Raw genomic sequence first — 17,868 nt, 5'->3', positions numbered from 1 at the left:
AGATTTTACTGTCGCGGTTTCAAACTTTTTGAGACACAAGTGTATGAATACAATAACCGAGGTCATTCTTTTCTGCAACAATTAAATATTTAGCAGAGGGTGTGATAATTTTTGAGAACATATCCCTTGGTGTACTTGCATGAAAAGATTAGATCTACATTTTACGAAAAAGTTCTGGTACTTGCTAGAGGGCACTAATTATATTAGTAGCAGTATTAATTTTACGTAGTAGTATCTTGAAAGATAGGAGATACTTAATTACTGGCAATTTCGAAGTTTAGATTTTAGGTTACTGAAGTTGACACTAAGCAGCAGCACATGTAAATTTGACAAGGCAGAGACAGGGCGTCGAGTGGATACAATATAAGTTGCCACTTGCCCGAAAATTGTGATGTATTGGGGTATGTCACCCCCCCCCCCTGTTGAAGTTTCAAAGCATGGACAGAGCAGACCTCGCGTGGCGGTCCATATATAATTCTGCAATTGCAGGGCTGGTGATGACTGATGACTAATGTTAAAGTTGCATGAGTACATTGTATGTACAAATAAGGTTGTCCACATAGTCCAAATCATATGACATGTGGGGGTGTGAAACCTCCCTCTACTTCCTCACTCAGATTTACACTATTACCCATAACACCTCCTATTATTCACATTTCTAGCTGGACCTGCAATCTCAAACTGACAACTCTTACCAACTCTGTCTTATGAGTAACAATCATGCATTCTTGTTAGCTGCCCCTCTATAATCTAATAATCTATATATATATTAGCAGCTATTGTAATTGCTTTATTCAGTGCTGTTTCTTCTCTTTCAACTAGCATGGCTGCCATGAATACTCTCTTTCTTCTCTTGCTCTCCCTTCTTACAGTTTCAACAATGGTATTTTAACCTTAATTTTCTACTAATATACATAATGCTGTATTTGCAGTTTTCTTCTTTGACAACTAACTTATTGAACTGTCATTGATGATCTCTGCAGGTTTCTTCAAAAGATGATGGCCTGTTGGAGGTAAGTTTAGTTAATTACCTACGGAGTCGATTCTGATTTCTAAATTTTTAGTTTTATACTGGTTTTCTAGTATGCCCGCTAAGATTTGTTTATTTTAGATATAAAGTGTAATTGTATGTTCTCTTTTAGGCTGGCTACTCCATAGTACAACCGTCTCCTGCTGTTCCAGTTAAGACACCACTGCCACCTTCAGTTGGAGTCGAGGTAACACCGCCACCAGCTCCGCCAGTCAAGCCACCCGTTCTTGCTCCCCCGGTTAAGCCACCACCTGTAGCTCCCCAGCCCCCACCGCCAAGAAACACAAAAGGTAACACTAAATGACGCATAGTTATATTTTTACATGCACATTCTAATCTTTAACTTATTACGATAGTTGTTACATATTTTATCGTAGTAACTCCACCCAGGTTCTTGGAAATCGTATGCCAAGAGGCGTTTTAAGCAACATACTACTGTTTTTCAATTGTTAAATGGAAAAACGGTTAAAACAATATCTTACTTGAAACGTTTTTGGCTTATGATCGTCATTTGTCAGAGACCAGGACCCCATTAGTAATGATTATTCTTGTCCTGAGTCTCTGATGGCGTTAATATGTTTGATATGGTGCAGAATGTTATCCTCCATGTGTGGTGAGATGCAAATTGCATTCAAGAAAGAATGTATGCCTGAGAGCTTGTGTTACATGCTGTGACAGATGCAAATGTGTTCCTCCTGGCCAATATGGTAACAAAGAAAAGTGTGGCAAGTGCTATGCTAACATGACCACTCATGGCGGAAGACCAAAGTGCCCCTAACCCCTGACTAAATTACTCATTACTACCTCCAATGTCAACAATCTGAGGAATAGTATATAAAAGTCTGCACTGGCCGGTTGAGCAAATTTAATTTTAAGTAGTTCCCTGTCTGCGTTGAGGAACCCACTTGTATCCTCCTATTGTCTTTGTATCAAGTTCATGCTTATTGGAATTTTTACTAGGACCCCTTTAATATATAGTAGCTTTCAACTTTGAAAATAAAATGTGTAAGCAAACATATACAGTGCCTATTTATCAGAAATCATGATTTCACATGTATGAAAGCTTGAAATGTAGAAGATGAAGTGTATTAGTGGAGTCTTGTTCAATAAGCAAGTAAACTATACAAACTGTGATATTGTATTTGTTAACTAAAAAATGTACAACTCTAACAAACTAATGGGGGAGAGAGACTCTTAAATAATGATCTAACATCTATCAGCACCACTACTTTCTACGGCTGGCATAACTAACTTCTTGTTGCTGATGTAAGCTTGTTGCTTAGCTGGCTGCTTGTGTGGATCTGTTATATTATCATCCCCCTCAAGCGAGGAAGTGCGAACAAGTTGAGTACTCCTAACTTGGATAAATGATGTCATTAAACAAGAGGGAATTGCCTTGGTGAACAAATCTGCAGGCTGATCCTTGGAAGCCACATGAGAAGTAACGATCATACCCTTTTGTAATTTTTCTCTAACTATATGACAATCTATCTCAATGTGTTTTGTCATTTCATGAAAGACTGGATTGGCAGCTATGTGAAGTGCAGAACGATTATCACAATAGAGAGCTACAGACTTTAAGCCTTGGATTCCAAGTTCAGAAAATAATGAAAGTAACCAAGTTACTTCACAACAGACATCTGCAAGGGCCCTGTACTCTGCTTCTGCAGAGGATCTTGATACTGTTTGCTGCTTTTTAGATTTCCATGATATCAGGGAATCACCTAAGGTAACACAATAGCCTGTTAGAGACTGTCGAGTAAGAGGGCAGCTTCCCCAGTCAGCATCTGCATACGCTTTGAGCTGTAAAGGACTGGTTGCTGACAGAAGAACACCTTGTCCAACAGTGTGTTTCAAGTATTTAACAACTTTCAAAGCAGCATCCATGTGACACTGTCATGGAGAAGCGAGAAATTGAGAAAGCACATAGACAGAATATGAGAGATCTGGTTGTGTGATAGTAAGGTAGATTAATCTACCAACAAGTCTTCTATAAGGAGCGAGATTGAATAAGAATGGTGAGGTAACATCACTGAGAAGAGTGTGATTCTGTTCCATGGGAAGTGTTCCAATACGAACATTTGCATAACCAACATCTTTAATAATATCCAATGTATACTTTTGCTGATTAAGATAAATTCCTTTGTCAGATCGGGCTGCTTCAATGCCTAAAAAATATTTGATAGGACCCAGATCTTCAATTTTAAAATGACTAGCCAAATGAATTTAATAAGACTGATATGTTGTTGATGATTTCCAACAACCAATATGTCATCCACGTAGACCAGAATTGCCAAAAAACTTTGAGACTTCATAAGAACAAATAGGCTATGATCGGAGTCTACTTGTTTGAAACCATAGCTCAAGAAAACTGATCTGAACTTGATAAACCATTTCCGAGGAGACTGTTTCAGACCATAAAGAGATTTTATCAATCTGCATACCAGAGGAACAGAAGATTGATAGTGTGCAAACTTTGCAGGAAGAGTGTAGCCTTGAGGTATTGCCATATATACCCCCTCCTCTAAGTCACCATATAAAAATGCATTAGTGACATCGAGTTGAGTGACTAACCAGTTACTAACAGCTGCTAAAGAGAGTAAAATACGCACAGTAGTCATCTTTGCCACTGGTGCAAAAGTGTCAAAATAATCCAATCCTTCTGTCTGTGTAAACCCACGAGCCACAAGCCTTACTTTATACCTTTTCACGGTTCCATCTTGATTAAACTTGACTTTATATAACCATTTACAACTAACAACTTTCTTGCCATATGGAAGTGGTACTATTTTCCAAGTATTGTCAGCTTCTAGAGCAGCCAACTCTGTGGTCATGGATGTACACCAAACTGAATGTTGACAAGCAATCTTATAAGATGTTGGTTCAGGGACATGAGTGACATTTGCTATAAAAGATTGATATGAAAGAGAAAAACGATCAATAGTCTGACACAAGTTAACATGGGGAACATCAACATAGTCTTTAAACTTTGCTGGGACAGTTTTAACTCGAGACGGTCTAGTGTTAGCAGGTATGTGTGATACAATAGGAGTGATAGGAGTCTGAAGAGGAGTGGATGTAGTTGCTATAGTAGGAGATAAAGTAGGTTTTGTATGTGGTGAGGTATTTGAGATCACATCAGTAGGTAAGATTTCAGATTCACAAAAAAGATCTGTAAACTTAGTTTGATCAGGAAATGAGTGAGGTGAGGTATCAGACACCTTTATAGTAGAGAAAGGAAATATGTGTTCACAAAAGTGAACATCTCTAGTGACAAAAACTTTTCTAGTTTCAAGGTTCATGACTTTGTATGCCTTTTGACCGAATGGATAACCAATAAACAAACATTTACTGGCTCTAGCAGCAAATTTATCCTTATGTGGACTCGTATCAGTAGCATAACAAAGTGTTCCAAACACTCTCAAGTGATCATATGTAGGAGGTGTAGAGAACAGAATATGATAAGGAGACATACCATTCAGTAATTGTATTGGTGTTCTATTTAGTAGATAGGTAGCAGTCAAAATGCAATCACCCCAAAAAGAGACAGGTAGTGAAGCTTGAAGTCTGAGAGCTCGAGCTGTGTTTAAAAGAGTTCGATGCTTTCTCTCCACAACACCATTTTGTTGTGGAGTGTAAATGCAGCTCTTTTGATGAATTATACCGAGAGTAGCTAGCTGAGTTTGCAGATTATTACTAAGGAACTCAGTTCCATTATCTGAGCGTATAGTTTTCACCGAACACTGAAAATGTTTGGACACGTAGGCAATGAAGTTCAACAAAAGTGTAGCTACTTGGCTTTTATCAGAAAAAGATAAACCCGTGTTGCACGAGATTTATCCTCAACAATTGTGAGAAAATAACTACAATTACCATGAGTTTTATATTTATACGGACCCCAAACATCAACATGTATAAGATTGAACAAATCAGCACTAGTTGTTATGTTATGGCCAAAAAGCAATCAAGACTGTTTTGACAAATGACAAGTATCACAACTATTGAAAGAAATATTGTTTTGGGCAACAAAGCCATAGAAGAAGCAGATGGATACCCTAATTGAGCATGCCATAACAGAGAATCAAGAGTACTGGTAGAATTATTACAAATGGCATTACAGCTAGACATAGCTTTAGGAGACTTGGAGACAGATTGATTCAGAAGATAAAGACCGTCTTGAAGTTCACCAATCTCGATGGTCTTCTTCAAGATATGGTCCTGAACAAAACAAGCATCTTTGGTGAAAAAGATATCACAGGAAGAGAGTTTAGTGAGTTTGGGAACTGATAAAAAATTATAATTAAAACTGGGCACATAGAGTACATCAGTAAGAACTATATTTGAGTGAAGAGATACAGTGTCAGTATGAGTGACAGTTGTGGAGTGACCATTAGGAAGATGCAAGATAGAGTTAACAGATTGCACATTAGTCAATAAGTGCAAGTGTGGAGTGATATGATCAGTGGCTCCTGAATCAAGGATCCACTTATTACAGTCTAACAATTGTGTGTGATTTGTGTGACACACAAAATGTAAAACATTACCAGCTAGATGAGTTTGACCAATAGCAGAACAACCAACAACAGTGCTCTGTCCTGAATTGCTTGCATTTGATGAGAGGTCCTTGAGGCTAGACTGAATCATGTGCATAAGATGTTGACATTGAGCATTAGAGAAACCAGTTAGCGCACCATTAGTTGTAGTAGAGTCATCAACTTCTGATCCTTCATTGACATCTGAGGTCACATTGAAAGCATGAGCATTCTTGATATTAGCAGCAGCCTTATAACCTTGAATCTTTGGCTTAGGTTTAGGTTTTCCATATAACCTGTGCCATTCAGGGTATCCATGAACACAAAAACACTTTTCCTTGGTGTGTCCTGTTATATGACACACTTCACACATTTGATAGTTATCAACACTTATTTTCTAGCTTTGAGTTCTTAGAGAATCTGTTACCAGAATTACCACTAGCGTGTTTCACAGCTAAAGCCATGGAATCAGCTGAAGAATTACCAGAAATACATTCTCTTTGGTTCTCTTCTTGCATCAAAATACTATAAGCAGCACTCAATGTAAGCACATGAGTCATTAATAGGAGGTGACCTCTGATAGGAGTATATTGATCACTTAAACCCATCAAAAACTGAGATAGCTTTGTACTTTTGCAAAATTTGTCAAGTTTTTCATTCACTGAACATGTACATTTTCCGCAATCACATCTAGGAGTCTCAGTTAATGCATCAAGTTCATCATTCAGAGTACGAAATTTTGTAAAATAAGACGAGATAGACAGGTTGCCTTGAGACAGATACGCAATTTCTTTGCGAAGATTGAAGAGCTTCGGTATGTTAGTCTGAGCAAACCTAACTCGTAAATCTTCCCAAATTTCAGAAGCATTATTGAAATACATCACACTTTGACGAATTTCAGCATTAACAGTGTTAAGTAACCATGAAATCACAAGATGATTACAACGATTCCATTGAGATAGCAGAGTATTATTAGGTTTAGTGTCAGTTCCATCAACAAAACCAAGTTTCATCTTAGAAGACAATGCAATACGCATAGATCTGGACCATTGATTATAGTTACTTTCATTGAGAGTAACAGTTGTCAAGATCATACCTGGATGATCTGAAGAATGCAGGTAATAAGGATGATTAGCGTCAATAGTTAGGTTTTCACCAGTATTTGTATCAGTAGTTGATGAAGATGTCATTAGAGACTGTTCTTGAGCAAAGTAATTGCAGATCTGAGAATACGTAAACAAAGAAATTATAAATCTGTGAAATCAAGTGACAACGCGGAAGAATCGAGCTCGAGGCTCTGATACCATATCAGAAATCATGATTTCATATATATGAAAGCTTGAAATGTAGAAGATGAAGTGTATTAATGGAGTCTTGTTCAATAAGCAAGTAAACTATACAAACTGTGATATTGTATTTGTTAAGTAAAAAATGTACAACTCTAACAAACTAACGGGTGAGAGAGACTCTTGAATAGTGATCTAACACCTATCAGCACCACTACTTTCTACAGCTGGTATAACTAACTTCTTGTTGCTGATGTAAACTTGTTGCTTAGCTGGCTGCTTGTGTGGATCTGTTATATTATCACTATTCATATTCGAGTCCTCTTAATTCTTAAGGTGGTGATGTCTATTCGAGTTTTACCAATTACAAAGCTCGAAAACAAGACGACTTGCTTAACTCGAAAATGACTCTCGAAAACAACACAGCTCGTTTAACTCGAATGTGATTCACAAGTTGTTGATCAAAATTATATTACCTTAAGCGTAGATGCACATTGTTATTGGATTACAATGAGTTCTAAAGCAGACCCCAGAAATTTACAAATGTTTGGTAATACTGAAATACTACAATACCTCCAGACAAGTGAAAACAAAATTAAGCAAAATAAAAAGTCAGTACTAATGTTATTAAGGTAGCATCAGAACAGGTACGACGCCATCGCTCTTTGGTATTGCCATCAGGCCAATGACTGGACAATTAAAAACACATTAACAAATTAATCTACAACACCGCAAAATATTAAGATCATGCCATATGCTAATCCAGCTATCACTGAGTATGCACCAAGTTTCGAAAATAACAAGAATGAAAATCCATAGATTTTATCACCTGTGAACATACACTATTACGTCCCTCCTATAAAAAGGGGCTCTTGACAATGTAACCTGCATCAAACAAGCCAGCACTAACAGTAATTTGTAATCATCAAGCTATACCTTAGCTAATTCAACTTATAATGGCTGTTCAGAAGATTGCTGCAGTTTTGGCTATCTGGTTTGTTTTGGCAACATACATGGTTGCTGCACAGGTTGAGTCGCCTGCTTCACCTCCTACTTCTCATGCATCCTCAGGTGGACTTGTTTCGCTTGAATCCATCGTTATCGGACTTGCAGGCGTTGCCATTTCATCCCTCGTTCTGAAAACTGTTTCGTAAATCTGATTTCAATTTGCTTTTAACGGGTGTTTTATGATTTTTGTGTGGGAATTTTCTCATTGCATGCTTTTAAAGTGGCAATGTCACTGTAATAAACTATGAATGTAACGCAATTTGATGATCTAATGTATTTTTTTCCATAGCTGTACTTGTACAATTTCAAATATATCTTGACTTTGAATTACTTATGATGATTTATGGTTTCATAGCATTAGGATTTGATTGTTTCCCGGTTCCAAAACTTAATACGAGGGCAGTGTCCAAAATATTATTTGATCAGTGCTCAAAATACCAATTAAATACATTATGTGTATTTATTTTTCAAAATTTTACAAATAATACATATGTCTGACATGTATATTCATAATTACAATATAAGGTGAATACACATGTATTCTTTGTAAAATTTTAAAATTATAAATACACATATATAATTCGTGAGTATTTTAGATAGTACATATTAAAACTGAAAAGTGATAAAATAGAGTGATTTTTCATTCACAAAAGGCCTATTATATTATTTCAAATAAAGTGTGTATTTAAAATTGGACCGTTGAGTTTAATAGAATGGATGTGTGCAACTTCCAGGAAGTTCGTCTGCGTACTTTCCCTTTTTACTTTCACACCCAACCAAATAAACTACTACCACTGATCTTTAATTCGACTTTATTAATCTCTAACTACTTGAGCACAAAAATTATAGAAACTTTATAAAAAAAATATTCATATTTTTAAACTTATTTTCAAAATACGGTAAAAATTACAAATAAAATTATTGAAAAGATTTTTCAAAGTTCTGTACGAGATTACAAATGTGGCATTTTATATATAAGGATATTTTTATCAAATTGTAAAGTTTAGATGTACTTAGAAAACCAAATTTTAAAAACGATTAAATAAAGACCCAAGTCTACGCAAATGTGACATGCTTGAGATAGGAAATTTCCCAGGAATTCCTACTCATTCAAGTTGATACTATAAATATACGTGTGAAGTGTTGTTTCGAATCTAAGAAAGTCCAGTTTTACTATTACACATAACACACCCCAAGAAGAAAAGAAAAAGAATTACACGCAGAAGCACAAAAAGAAGAAAAACATGAACCAGTAAACTCCCTCTTCAACATTCTTATCATTCCTTTAAATTTTCAAACAAATATATATATATATATATTACATTCTGCGAATCATTTGCATTATATATTCTGTAAATTTGTATTTAATGTTATATGTTTCCTTGTTGTAGGTTCAATTATGAAGAAGAGCTGGGGAATCATCTGGTAAGCTCAGATCTTCCATCCAAGTGCTGGGCTCATATTAAGGTGGTCAATCAAGAAACCCAACAACAACAACAACAACAACAAGTTGTTAAATACAAACGTTTTGATGGTCAGAGTCCTGGTGATGTTACTATTATAGCCTTTTCTTGCTCACCTACCTGCATTTCTAGTGAGGGTCAACGTTTAGTTTCATCTGCAGACCTCAACTTTGATCACTTTAAGTTTCTTTCCACAACTTCCAACCCATCCTTCTCCATTCATAACCTTGCTGTACAACTCTTTCGTTCCCTCCCTGCTCAACTCTTTCAAGAAAAGGTAGTACATGATTGATTATGTGATTATATGATAGAACATAGTAGGTGTTGACTTTTTAGAAAATGATATATTCGTCATTGTTCTTTTTGGAAAACGCCTATAGTTTTGGATTTGAGCTTATATATGGAATGGATAAGTAATCATTAGAGTCAGGTCAGCGTATAGTTTACCTTTCCCCAGTATTCATTACGACTGAAGTATTTCGGGCATGTTTATATCAGTTCTATGGGTTCTGTTAAGATTTACAAATAATTTTATTATAAGATACGTCAAGTGCCAATAATTTATGAGTTCGATTCTCGTTCACCCCGAGATTTATGATATCAGATTACTCAATTTGTGAAGACAGACAAGTTTCTAAGATGGAAATGGAAATAGCTAAAATTATGGAATTGTTTCTTTTGCTTTAGTTTTAATGGAGGATAATAACATGATTATGTTATGATTTATGTATGGTAGTAATATTCATTTGTAAGATTACAAGTCATTTGTAAAAGAAATGGTTGAAATTTTTATGAAATTGTGATGTAGAAACAGTATGTTAATTTATTTATTTTTTGGTAAAAGAAAAACAGTATGTTCATTGTTCAAGTATGCCTTACCCTAACCCATAAGTATCATGTAACAAGTGTAACATTACCCATTGTCATTGGTTATATGTCCTGCTGCAGATTGATAGTAGAAAACCCTTAATCATTACTGGGCATTCTCACGGGGGATCTGTTGCCTCACTTTTTACACTCTGGCTGCTAAACAACACCTACCACACAATAGAGCACAGAAAAACCAAATTGCCAATTTGCTTAACTTTTGGGTCACCCTTACTTGGCGATCAAGGCCTTCAAAAAGCCATATTATCACGCTCCAATTGGGCTTCATGCTTTGTGCATGTAGTCTCAACGCAAGACCCGATCCCCGGATTGTTCCTCACACCCCACAACACCATCGACTCGGAGTCAAATTCCGAAAGTAAATATAAGTCTTTTGGTTTATATCTCTTTTGCTCTGTATCTGGTGTTGCTTGTTTCTCCCAACCCGAGTTTGTCCTGGAACTATTAGGGTCCTTTAGTTCACAGAATCGACACTTGAATGACTATGGATTGGTTTTGGAAGGCCTTAAAGGTAAGGCCATTGTGAGAGGCACACATCTAGCTGGATTTGATAACAATACATTGCGCACTGGGATCATATTACAACTACAGGCAATTGGAATGCATGATATGCAGGTAAAAGTTATGTTAAAATTAAATTGAAGCATAACCTTATATAAGATGATACTTGATAAATTTTATACTTGCAAAATTTTACAACTCAGCTGCAGAAAAATGAGTTGATCAGAAGAATCGAAACAAAGCAGAAGGAATCCTTGGAACACAAAGCTAATTATGAAGTTGGTTTAGATGAGAATTTGAAGAAGATGAAAATAGCAATGGCCTATATGGAGTGGTACAAGAAGGTGACAAGGACTAGAGGAGGTTACTACGACTCGTACAAAAGTCCAACTGAAAGCGGAGAAATAAGAAGTAAAGCAAATCTGGTACCGCACCAAATAACTCTAACCAAGAGTTGGACACATACCGTCAATGAAGCAAAGAAAACTGATGGAAAATATCTTCAGTTTCGCCTCCTCATGGCAGGAAATAACTATAGGAGGATGGTGGAACCACTTGAAATAGCAAAGTACTACAAACAAGGCCTGAAAGACTATTGGGCTGGAGGAAGATCAGAGCATTATATTTTGTTGGAGAAATGGTTGAATGATGCCAACTCCAGCTTCCCTCAAAAACAGGATAATATGCCAACCACGAGAACCGAACCTTGTAGTTTTAATGAGGATTCTTGCTTTTGGGCACATGTGGAAGAGGCCTTAATTTTGGTCAATATGTTATGCGATGAGGAGAGCTCTCCCCAGAATGAGCAACTATTCAGAAAACTGAAGCACTTCGAGGACTATGTCATGGATTCAAAAAATAAACATATACTAGACCCTGAGGTTTTCCTGGAACAAAGCAGCTTTATGAAATGGTGGGGCATTTACAGTGCTCACAAAGGAACTTCTTACGATTCTCCTTTGGCTAAATTTATGGGGGATAAAGAATATGAAGCTTTGTTGAGGGCCTTGTAGAGTTCATACAAGGCTAATGATGAGAAATCACGAAAACAAGACATGGCAACCCAACTTTTGAATGGCAGCGGAAGTCTATTAAAACATCACCATGTAGACATAAGCTCGCTTGTTTTAATTTTCATAACTTGTATGTAAACACGTGTGCTTGCTTATTCAGTTTTGTCATCCCTATACAAGTGTAGAGTTATCATTTGGGTATAATTATGTTTAGCTATGTTTAATTAGCATTTGTGAATGCATATAATTGTAAATTAACATTCAATCTATTTTCCATTTGGATTCATAAATTCATTTCTAATATAAGAAATCAATTTCAGAATCTGAAAATTCCTAAATATCTCTAACATTTTTGTAAGGTGGTATCTCTCTGGCTTCTCCGAATATCATGAAATATCAAAAACTCCGTTCTAAAGTCCCAAGTTAAGCAGTGGAAAAGAGTAAAGTTAACTTTATTGTGTTTGAAATAATTACAACCGGACACATTAATAAACCATAAAAAAGTTGGAAGATGGGCGATGAATATGGGTGAAATGAAGAAAAAGGAGTTGGTCGGCAAAATGGTTAAATTAAATATTGCAACGCGGAAAAGGGTAGGACACAAACATCAGGTCCACTACTCTACTCACATCACATGTACAACAACTGTATCATTAGTAGCGGGCAGAATAAATGGGTTGCCAACGACCATATTTGATATGCATTCATATTTTTTTGCTAGACTTTCAATTTTCAATACTTTTATTTCGTCCTTTTCCAATCCAATGATAAAAATTATATCATACTTTATTAATTAATAATACAAAACTATATCATATCATACTTTAATATTTAATAATATCATATAACTATCAATAAAATACACCAATACAATTATAATCAAATGCAACTGTCTTTCCACTAAAAAACACTTCTTGTTGGCTTTATTCTTTAGCATCATACACAAAATTAATCAGTTCGACATAATAATCAACTCTACGTTATTTACCCTCTATCTTCAACTGTTCAAGATGGGATCAATACCTCAAATGAAATTATTCCATTATCAGAAATGATTAAAAGGATACAATTGGTCACTTCAACATAAAAGTTCTAAAACATTTCAACACTTGATACAATCTAAACTTTGTAAGTTCTGATTGTCAAATTCAGTGTGAAAGTGGAAAACAGTGTTACAAGTGATGATCTTTCTATGGTTCAAGGGACTGCAATTTTTTATTTCTATTTTTGACGTTATGGGACTGCAATTCAATGTTACAAGTCTGTCGATGACAGAAGGAGAACTCTGCCTACGGTCCGTCAAACCAACCAACCTAGTGTACTCCGCTTGGAAACAAAAACTAAACTCTAGGAGAAAGGGTAGGATGTATGCATTAATGCAGACCTTCCCTCTACTACAAGAAAAACAGACATACTGCACATCAAGACATTCATCCAAAACCAAATTCTAATAGAAAAGGGTAAGATGTATGCATTAATGCAGACCTTCCCACTAATATAAGGAAAACATAGAGAAGCTGCACATCTACACATTCATCATTACAATGACCAAGGATATTACTCGGGAAGAACAGAAAACTCTGAGTCCAACAAGGATAAAATAATACAGTGACAGCATTCCACTCCATGAAGATTAAATAAAAGGGATTTATATTGAACAAGAGCTAAACCTCCTTTAAAAGCACATAAAAGTCGATGTTAAACAGTTTGTGAGTACTTGTCATTCTATCAAATATTCAAAATTGATCTAACAGTTTAAAAAACCACATGTGACATGACTGATATTATCAGAATAGGTGTATAGATATTTCATATTTCTATGAATTTCATTAGTAGGTGATGCTCACAGTTGCTTCAGGAACCAGGAACCAGGCACTGAGTACAAAATCCTCACAAGTCATGTATGTGGGCAAGATGGAGTTAAATCAGAGAGTATTATAGGATTTTTGATGAATCTTAAGTCAGTTCATTCTTTAACAATGTCTTGGTACTCCATAAAATTATCTTCCAAAAGGACGAAAACCCATCTTAATCCATCCATGTAAATTGGTGGAGCTATGTATTTGTACTGAATAGTTATAGAGGCAACAAAAAGAACTACTTAGAACGGGTTATTAAAGGAATGAAAACCAAGCAATCCTTAGAGAACACATGTGTTTTCAAATTGAATAGAAACCCTGTTGACATATTAAATTGACATATTAAATTGAACATCACCATATTTGCAATTGAATATACAATAACTTCATCCATTGAAAAACATATAGATTGTGTATATTTAATCTCAATATCAGGCTCATACAATACTGCAACAGTAATGACAATGGTATATTAATATAAGAAGAATAAATAGAATGAAAGAAGTCACCTGGCTTTTGTATCATCACAACAGTGGCAACAAAAAGCACAAACAAATTGATCAATTAAATTCATCACACCTGCGTCGAATTTGCCCACTCCTCCCTGTCTTAATACCATACAAACTAAGCTTCTCCATTGCGGCAGTAAATGCCTTAAAGAAAGCATTCTGATCTCTAGCATAAAGTTCCGCAAAAGGCCTCGTCCTCGGATCCGAAACCAAGAGCCGATCGGACTTCAAAATCCCCAAACCCTTAGGCAAGTTCTGAAAATACATATTATCAAATTTATTCGGACTCATCACATCGTTAAACACCGACAATGTAGGATTCTTATGGTAATCATTACAAGCATTTCTTAATCCAGCTGCAAATCTCGGATTATAACTCGGATCAGACTGAACATTCCTGCTATAATTATATATATCAGAGCTAAACTCTTTACAATGCGAGAAACCAATTGTATGTGCTCCGGTTAACGCAACCATCTCCTGTACCGAAAACCCTCGGGATTTAAACAAATTAATAGTTTCAGTTACAGACATTGTCGGCGTGGGGAGACTCCTCCCCACGCGCGACGCAAGTGAAATTAGGCCATCACGACGGCCTAGTTTCACATCATAATAAGGACCTCCCATCATAGTAACAAGATTTCTAGTAGCAACAGCTAGAATATCTGAGCACGAGACAATACCAGGACACGAGAGCTCCAAGGCGGTTTTAGCACGAATTACGACATCGAAACCGTCACCAGGTAAGGAGAGATTGATGTCAGCATCACGCTCAGCTTTGGAGAAATGTGTAGAGGAAATTAAAACAGAGGCGTCGCAGCCTTCGATGAAGCAGTCGTGGAAGAAGAGACGGAGAGTGGCGGCGGCGGTGGTCGGGGAGGTGATTTGTTTGTTAGTGGTGGTTTGTTCCATGATTTGTGAGAATTTAGGACATGTGTGTCGGTAATAAGAAGGGCTTAGTTGTTGAGATAGTGTGAGTGAAGGGATTAGTGTAGTGATCAGTAAGAGGATTAAGATGAGTTTAGACATTTTTTGTAAAGGGAAAGTGAAAGTACAGAAGTGAAGGTGTTGTAGGAGTACTATGTTTATGTTTTAGTAGAAGTTGTGGAGGTGTAATGACGCGCCGCCGCTGGGTGAGATAGAGAATAAAAGGTGAATGGGGGATGGGCTGGAGACAGGATGTTTGTGCTAAGTGCTAAGGTTTGTTGATAATAATATGACAGAAATGCTGCATTATCGTGAATGAATTTTTTATTAGCTGGAATGCTGTATTACCCTTGTCAGTGCCTAAATCAGTGCCATAATTACCAAATTTGGGAAAGCGATCTATGAACTGTCGAATTTGAACGCGGTTTTAAATTTATGTGTAGTTTGATAACGGAATTATTTCGTTTGCATTTTTCGAACATGTTTTAAATTTGAACATTTTTCGAACATGGGTAACTAGATTAGCTTGGAGAGAAATAATGAATGTAATTATATTCTGAGTATTTATCCAAAATTATTTTTAAATTATTTATAAATATGTATAATATGTTAAACGATAAAATTTAATTTGTGTGCACGTATAGGGGTGTAATGCCAATTCTTGTGAAAAATTGTAATAATTTTTATAATTTATTGACATTTTTTATATATATTTTGAGCTTGCTACTTGTATAATACTCCTTCTATCCTTCCCAATTTTTTATATTTGGGTCAAGCAAGAATTTAAGAAAAATGATATAATACTGGAGAAAATTAAAAAAGTGAGTAAAGCAGTGTCATCGATTAATATTATATGTATAAAGTGGGTATAGTGGAGAGATAGTGCATGTAATTATTTTAAAAAATTTACTCCCTCCGTCCCTAAAAACGTTTCCTCTTTGTGTTGAACACGTTTGTCAATGCACGCTTTTGATTGTTAATATTTTTAATTTCGTATTAGTATTAAATATAAAAATTTCATTGTATTAAAGTACTTATAAATACGAATCCAATAAAATCACTCATGACTATATTTGATCTTATAGATTAGACATAAATTATTAGTCAATCGCTTAACATAAACAGCTCAAAAAGTCAATATAGGAAATACATTTCGGGACGGAGGGAGTACTATTTTTGAAATCTATACTCTTTATTAATAAATAAAACAATGTATAATTTGGTGCTAAAAGTACTAAAGTATCAAAGTACCGAATTTGGTACTTACCTGATATAAGTTGACTTCTATTCTCAATAAACTTTGTTTTTAACACAAATCGACTTATATTTTTTATAAATTTTATTTTCTATTAACATGAATGGACTTCTAATATTTGTAAACTTTATTTTCTATAATATTATTTTAAAAATAATTAAGTAATAGCAAATGAGTACCAAAGTACCAAATTTGGTACTTACCTGATATAAGTTGACTTCTATTTTCAATAAATTTCGTTTTTAACACAAATCGACTTATATTCTTTGTAATTTTATTTTTTTTATCGTAGATAACCCGCAGTCGCTACCTTTTAGTGCGCACTAGGTAAGTACTACGGGCTCACGCAATAGCCTGCAAAACCACGCAAACCAAGGTAAACCACATTGAAGCGACAGTCTCTGACTCAGAAAACATAATTATAAATTCTCCTCTTTTAGGATTCGAATCTGTGACCAAGAGGATAGTTATCCCCTCTTTAACCAACTGAGACAACTTTTGCCGACATATTTTTTATAAATTTTATTTTCTATTAACACGAATTGACTTCTAATCTATGTAAACTTTATTTTCTATAGTATTATTTTAAAATTAATTAAGTAATTTATTGACTTTTACACTGAAAATTATTGATTAAACGATTGTATTTGTTATTGTCCATCACAACGTTTATTTACTTTAAATTAAAAAATATATTTTAACAGTAACAAATTTATGGGCTGTATTTAGATTATATTAAGTAATATTAATTAAGTTTAATAATATCTATTTACTTTTAATATGTAAATTAAATTTTATCGATAATTAAGTAATATTAAGTAAATTATATTGAAAATGTTAATTATAAGATAATTATCAAATTATATTAATTAATATTAAATTATATGAAGAATAAATATTTGGTTCATAAGATAGAGATACAATTCATTTCACAAAAATAAAACTAATATGCTAGATTTTTATATCAAGTAAAACAATGCAAAATTAAAATTACTGTGAAATATTTCATAATTGATTCGATTTTTTTTAACCACATAACTATTTTTTGCAAATACCAATTTAATATTGATATTAATATATTAATTTTAATTCGTGTTTTGCACGGATTATGAATAATCTCTATAAATATTAATTCGATATTTTTAGTCTCGGGCCCGTGTGTAGCACGAGTTATTAGATATCTATATTAATAAGGAAACCATATTTAGGTCCTAAATTTTGGTACTCACCGGAAAATAAACAATTATTTTTAAAATTTTATGCAATAAAATTTCAATTCACAAAAATTAAATTTTACTCTCTGTAAATTTTATTTCCCTTTACTTTTTATTTATTGCTGAACATCTAATCATCGATTTATTTTAAAATATTGTATTAGTGAGTTAACATGTGAGATTTATATAAAAAAATAATTAGACGCAGACATAACGAGAACTATATGTTGAAATTTTTGGAGTTACACTTAACTTCACTTTTTTAACAACATTTTATATATTATATTTAAATTTATTTTTATACAAATAATAATATAATACTATTATTTCTAATTTTGGGGTCCGTGCTTCGCACGAGTTACCAACTAGTATAAATAATTGGA

General features: G+C 34.6%; 3 protein-coding genes across 4 annotated transcripts; 2 read left to right on the top strand and 1 right to left on the bottom strand.

Moving 5' to 3' along the window:
- The first annotated feature begins 555 nt into the window (after positions 1-555).
- On the top strand, positions 556-2,046 carry LOC141712035 (uncharacterized). The gene is made up of 4 exons (XM_074514798.1): positions 556-883; positions 984-1,013; positions 1,143-1,320; positions 1,624-2,046. The coding sequence occupies exons 1-4, from the start codon at positions 824-826 to the stop codon at positions 1,806-1,808; spliced, it is 453 nt and encodes a 150-aa protein (XP_074370899.1). The 5' UTR covers positions 556-823; the 3' UTR covers positions 1,809-2,046.
- Positions 2,047-8,982: 6,936 nt separating this feature from the next.
- Positions 8,983-11,925, top strand: LOC141712034 (senescence-associated carboxylesterase 101-like). 2 transcript variants are annotated; one of them, XM_074514797.1, is made up of 4 exons: positions 8,983-9,108; positions 9,248-9,596; positions 10,268-10,822; positions 10,918-11,925. In XM_074514797.1, exons 1-4 carry the CDS (start codon positions 9,101-9,103, stop codon positions 11,719-11,721), a joined length of 1,716 nt encoding a protein of 571 aa, XP_074370898.1. In that variant the 5' UTR covers positions 8,983-9,100; the 3' UTR covers positions 11,722-11,925. The 2 variants fall into 2 exon arrangements, with proteins under 2 accessions (XP_074370898.1, XP_074370897.1); XM_074514796.1 differs by having other exon boundaries at positions 10,912-11,925.
- A 2,031-nt stretch (positions 11,926-13,956) lies between these two features.
- On the bottom strand, positions 13,957-15,349 carry LOC141712033 (peroxidase 63-like). The gene has a single exon (XM_074514795.1). It carries the CDS (start codon positions 15,116-15,118, stop codon positions 14,141-14,143), a length of 978 nt encoding a protein of 325 aa, XP_074370896.1. The 5' UTR covers positions 15,119-15,349; the 3' UTR covers positions 13,957-14,140.
- Between the last annotated feature and the right edge of the window lie 2,519 nt (positions 15,350-17,868).

The sequence above is a fragment of the Apium graveolens genome, chromosome 3, assembly GCF_009905375.1.
Source record: "Apium graveolens cultivar Ventura chromosome 3, ASM990537v1, whole genome shotgun sequence".
In the NCBI taxonomy this organism is placed as follows: Eukaryota; Viridiplantae; Streptophyta; class Magnoliopsida; order Apiales; family Apiaceae; genus Apium; species Apium graveolens.
Note: the sequence above shows the minus strand (reverse complement) of the source record. Positions and strands in the feature narration are given on the sequence as shown.